This window comes from Vicia villosa, linkage group LG3 (assembly GCF_029867415.1).
Source record: "Vicia villosa cultivar HV-30 ecotype Madison, WI linkage group LG3, Vvil1.0, whole genome shotgun sequence".
Classification (NCBI taxonomy): domain Eukaryota; kingdom Viridiplantae; phylum Streptophyta; class Magnoliopsida; order Fabales; family Fabaceae; genus Vicia; species Vicia villosa.
In genome coordinates this window covers 127,422,002-127,428,058 of record NC_081182.1, presented here as the reverse complement: position 1 = coordinate 127,428,058, position 6,057 = coordinate 127,422,002, and the positions used below count along the sequence as shown (strand labels likewise).

The following is a 6,057-nucleotide window of genomic DNA, read 5'->3' as shown; positions in this document are numbered from 1 at the left end:
GAAGCATCGAAAGGTCGAGTTCGCAAAGCTTGAAGATGGAAACAACAAAGTAGATTTAGAATAGGATATTTTCTTTGTAGTTTCAATTGGATTTGTAATGAAACTTGGTAATGGACTATGAGATGTGTAATGGTTTTTTTTGGTAATGAAATTTGTATGAAATTTTGATATGAACATGAAAATGATGAATGAATGCATTGGATGAATAGCCTATATGAGTATGTACATGAATGTGATGTGAGGGCCAATTGGGTAATAAATAAGTGGGCAAATTTTGGGGTGCAACATAGTTCTCATAAATGCTCCCTACATTCTCAATCTTGATTGTGATCATTATGTTAACAATAGCAAGGCTGTTTGAGGAGCGATGTGTTTTCTGATGGATCCAGTAGTCGGTAAGATCTTTGTTATGTGCAGTTCCCCCGGAGATTTGATGGCATTTATCACAGTGATCGATATGCCAATCGCAACACGGTTTTCTTTGATGCCAATATTCGTTTGTGCTATTGTTTCTTCAGTGTCTTAAAAAGTTGTGTGAATTTCTATGGGAAGAAACATATGTAGGCAGCAAGGAATAGGAAAAAGGAAGTTAGTTGAGTGTAAATATTGCAATCTTGAATGGCAGGAAATAATAAGACATCATAGAGATAAGGTCAACCAAGCGATTAACCGGTACACTGTGTTAAATCGATACTATGGCAGTTGCTCAATGGACTGAACTATCTGCACAGGTTAGTCTATTCTTTGTGAAGTTGAAGATGGTTCCCTTTATTTGTTTTCTTTGTGTTTACTTATATTATTTCTGATTACGCATGGAGAATCAACTGCCCTAATGCTACAACTGGCCTTTCAAAATCTCGGAAAAGTTTACGGAGACATTGGTTAATACTATTACTAGCTTTTATTTTCGTGATAATATAAATGTTTTTGAGCATTTTCGCTAACTATAGTGATTTGTTTTGTGGAACATTTGCTTTGTATTCTATTGTATGTCGTTATGCCAAAGTGGGACTTCTTCCGAATAACCAAGTAGAGGACACACAGGTGTCTAATTACCAGCTGGGATTGCTAAACCGCCGTCATATGAGAGCTTTCAACCTTAAAACTGTGCTTCAGCGGAGTCACTTTATGAAGATCTTCCTCTTATCTACTACTTTGCTGGGAACTTCCATGGTTATCGGTGACGGTGTTCTCACCCCTTGCATATCTGGTTAGTAATGTCACAAGCATTATCGAATATTGATATCTGCGTGCTATAATCACACATAATGTTCTTCAATTTGTTACAGTATTATCCTGTGTGGGAGGGATCAAGGAACCTGCTAGCAGTATAACCGAGAGTAGGTGCTCTTGATTTATGATTTAGGACTTAGGTACAAGTTATGAATTAAGATAGTTATTAATCAATAATTTTTGTTCTGATATGCTGATGAAATTGAACACTAATATCAGTGATAATCTTGATTGGTCTTTTCATGGTTCAGAGATTTGGAACTGATAAAGTAGGTTAATACTAATACTTTTTATTTAGCTCATTGTACTTGTTCGAAGTTGAGTTCTTAATCTGTGATTTATTTTGTTTTGGAATTCCGTTAGTATTAAGGTGTATAGTTGTGTCTATGTGTATGTTGTTGGTTGTTGATGTTATGTTGTAGTTTTGATGGACATGATGCTTGCTGAAGCTATGTTAATGTTGTCTTTGCAGCTTGCATATGGATGTGTTAAAGCATTGGATTTGGATTAGGGGTGTTCGTGGTTTAAGAACTGCATTGAACTGAACCAAATTAATGGTTCAATTCAGTTTTTAAAAACCACTTTATTAAAAAATCAATTAACTGTTAAAACAAATTCAATTCAGTTTCAAACTGGTTTTGAACCAATTTATATTTATAAACTGGTTTACAATCAATCTTTAGTTATAAACTGGTTTAAACCAGTTTTAATTAAAAATAAAATTTATTTTGTAAATTATTTCAAATTTGTTTTTTTAATCTCTCTCCCTCTCTTTCACACACACACACACACATATATATATAACCTTTTTGTATCTGTTTACTGTAATGTACAAATAATTTTGCTTATATGGTAACTAAATCCATTGAGTGGAATAATGAAATTAGAAATGATGCTCTTTAATTAATATATAAATTATATGTAAAACTAATTACTACTGCCACTAATATTTTATTTAGTTTGTTAATTATAAAATGCAAATTTAACTTCAAGTTTTTTTCACATTGGTTTCAGTTCGTGAAATTTTTTTTTACCGTTTTGAAAACAACACGCACGATATAGATAATAGTTTAGGTGTTGATAAATATCTTTGGATAAACTTCTTTGTAGAGAATCGAGTTTCTTTAACTATAGGATACTTCTTTTTTTTAAGGTAAAAACTGACTTCCAAATAAAAAAAAATTCTTTAACTATAGGCTCCAAATACTTTCCTCTTTCTTCCTAACTTCTTATGGGTGTCTCTTGTGGGTGTCTGATACTAGATTTTTCATATGGTTACTTTAATATAAACAAACATTTCCTTTTAGTTATAAATACTATCGTTAATTCAATTAATAAATGATTATAATTTTATAAATTTTAAATGTAATATGAATTGAACTTATATAGTTAATTAATCATAGAGTTATAAAGTTAATTAATCATATACATTTATATGTTGAGAAATGAAGGATGGTGATGAATTAATAATATATAACTTTTTATATTGACTGTGAGTAGTAGTTAATATGTATATTTTGTTTTTTTAATTCATATATATTGTATTTTTTTCATGTTGGTGTACAAGTAATTAAAAGCTTTTTTTTTTAATTTTATGAAAAAAATAATTACAAAAAAATTTCTTTATTTTTGGAAGAAAAAAAATATTTATATCTTTTCTTTTTTTATCATCCGAATAAAAAAAACTCGAAAAAATCTATAATTTTTTGTTTTTTTTTAAATTTAAAAAAATTATTTTTGAACATTATTTTTTTTTAAAATTAATCAAAATTTTTTTATTTAAAAAATATTTATGATGATTTTAAAAACAATTAGTTAAACAGTTTAAACTGGTTTTTAACTTAAATTTGGTTAACTGGATTGTTTATAATATGTGGTTCAGTTCATAAACCATTTAAATGGTTCAAGTTTTTTGTGGTTCAATGCAATTCAGTTTGAGAATATGGTTCAGTTAACTAAATTTTTGTACACCCCTAATTTGGATGGTGATGTTAGAGATGGATAAGGGCTGAAGTGAGGGTGTGGGTGATGGTTGATGAGCAACACGATGGCAAGGATGATGATATCAGGCGCGTAGTTGATTCCATTTCCCTTTCCAATTCTCTTTTCTTTTTTCCTATTTTATCTATCTACTTTTATCGTTTCTTAATGTCCAACTTTGTGGGACTTGATGATGGATGGATAGTAGTATTCATGAATGTAAAACAAATACATGATAACCGAAACAATCTATTTTTCATTTCTTTCAAAAGAATCTATTTTTCATTTCTTTTCAATCTATTTTCTGAAGAAAAAAGCTGTTGGGATAATATACGTATAGGGTAGCATAAAACAACTATAGAAATAAAGTTCTCTTTTGTATCCTTTTTCATAAACAAACTAATAAAATATAAATGTAGAAACAACTTTGAAAATAAAACTTCATTTTGAATATTGTCTAGGTTCAAAGATTGCAAAAAGAAAAAATTAAAGTTTTAGCAATTAAAATATGAATCATAATCATTAAACCTATTTTAAATGCTTTTCTTCGATTTTGTTTTTCTTCGTAGTTTATCCATCTTACATTGTAAATAAAAGGACAAAAAACTGTACAAGATAGTAGAACCGAATATATGTATATATAAAATAAGTATATTTATACTTCATATATAAATAAAAATATTTTTAAAAAAAAATAATAAACATTTTTGGTAAATAATTTTGTCTTTCTGTTTTTACATTTTTATTACATTTTAAAAACAAATGCGCGTAGCACACCGAACAATGCACGGGTATCTATACCATAATATGTGTGAACGCAAGTGTTACTATATTTTTTGGACAATTAAAAAAAATAAAAATATTTAAAATAATATATAAATCCAAATACGAGAATAATTATTGTTTTTTAATTATTTAAGGTACTAATACTTTTATTTTAAAAATATTTTTTAATTTAAGACACAATATTTTTTAAGATAATATATAAAAAACTGATTATATATTATTGATGTAATCATTTTGCTAATATATGTTATAACTGGTAAATATTATTTTAAAATTAATTAATAAATCTTATTTTTTTTTGTAAATGGAAGAACTTTTTAATTTTTTAACTCAACAATAACAACTTTAATTTTTTTATTAATGTTGTTAACAAGCTTCAAATAAGATGATAAATTTTCAAACTGCCGGTATGGAACGGGTAATATAGTACCCTACCCATACCCTACCAATTGCTATCCTTACTAGCACCAATTTGGATCAATTGGACTAATTTATTTTCTTAATTACTTTTTATTTTTAATATTTAATTTTTTTAATATTAATATTTTTATAACTTTATTCATTTTAACCAAAATTTAGTCTTTTACTAATACCTTTTATTTTCCTCAAACCAAATGCACGAAAATGACGCGTACCCGTGAGAACGCACGAGTATCACCTTTCTGAATTTTTTACTTACATTTTTATTAAATTTTAAAACAAAATTATTCATATATAGGAATAATTATACAATTGATTCAAATATTTTTATATATGGAATAATATATTTGATTTGTAAATTGATTTTAATCAATTAATATTAATGGGAACATGAAATTAGTGATCAAAATGATTAATATTAACGGGAATATCAAATTACTTGTCAAAATATTAAATATTAACGGGAACATGAAATTTCTGATAAAAATATTGAATATTAATAGGAACATGAAGTTACTGATCAAAATATTAATATTATCGAAAACATGAAGTTGTTAAGCTTAATATTTAATATTAACGGGAGCATGAAGTTACAAATAACAATATTGAATATTAATAGGAACATGAAGTTACTGATCAAAATATTAATATTAACATGAATATGAAATTACTGATTAAAATATTGAATAATAACAGGAACATGAAGTTACAGATCAAAATATTGAATATTAACGAAAACATAAAGTTACTGATCAAAATATTTTATATTAACGGAAACATGAAATTATTGATCAAAATATTAAATATTAACAAAAACATGAAGTTATTGATCAAAATATTGTATATTAACGGGAACATAAAGTTATTTATCAAACTATTGAATATAAACGGAAATACGACGTTCGAAAAATTTACCATGACACTTTGAACACCTCCCTCCATTGTCGTACTCACCAACAAACAGAAAATTCGCAACAAAATAAAATAAATCCATGTTTGGTCCTGTTCTTATTCGGACTTCTTTCAATAAATAGTCCATTCATTTTATAGGTTATAATCCATACATTTTCTTTACGTATATTATTTCTCAATAGAACCTCCACATTTCTTAAATGCATCCTTAGAACAATATAAACTTTATTTTCTTGATTATTTTTTATTTTTAATATTCAATTTTTATAATATTAGTATTTTTATAACTTTTTCCATTTCAACCCAAATTTAATATTTTACTAATATCTTTTATTTTCCTCAATCCAAATGTGCGAAAACGACGGGTACCCGTGCGAACGCATAGGCATCACACTAGTTATTTTGCTTATATTTTTGTTTAGGTCGTTGACAAATTAATCATTCATTTCAAACATATTAAAGTTAATTAGAAAAAATTGAGTATTTTTGCTAATTTTTTATTTAAATTAATTAAATATGTCGTATACCATATTAAATAAATTTGGACGGATTAATTAAATTCAGTATTATACTAATTCTACAATATTACATATCTTGAACTATAAAAAAAAGTAAATTATTAAAGCTAAAACAGATAGGGTTGGAAGATCAATATTTCGACAAATATGAAAAGAAAAATAAAATACAATATAAATTGGAATGTATTTAAATTAATGATATTAAATA

At 26.5% G+C, this 6,057-nt stretch overlaps 1 protein-coding gene across 1 annotated transcript; it reads left to right on the top strand.

Moving 5' to 3' along the window:
• The first annotated feature begins 921 nt into the window (after positions 1-921).
• LOC131658933 (potassium transporter 5-like) lies at positions 922-1,744 on the top strand. Its single transcript, XM_058928180.1, has 4 exons — positions 922-1,210; positions 1,290-1,340; positions 1,453-1,506; positions 1,656-1,744. Exons 1-4 carry the CDS (start codon positions 922-924, stop codon positions 1,742-1,744), a joined length of 483 nt encoding a protein of 160 aa, XP_058784163.1.
• The last annotated feature ends 4,313 nt before the right edge of the window (positions 1,745-6,057 follow it).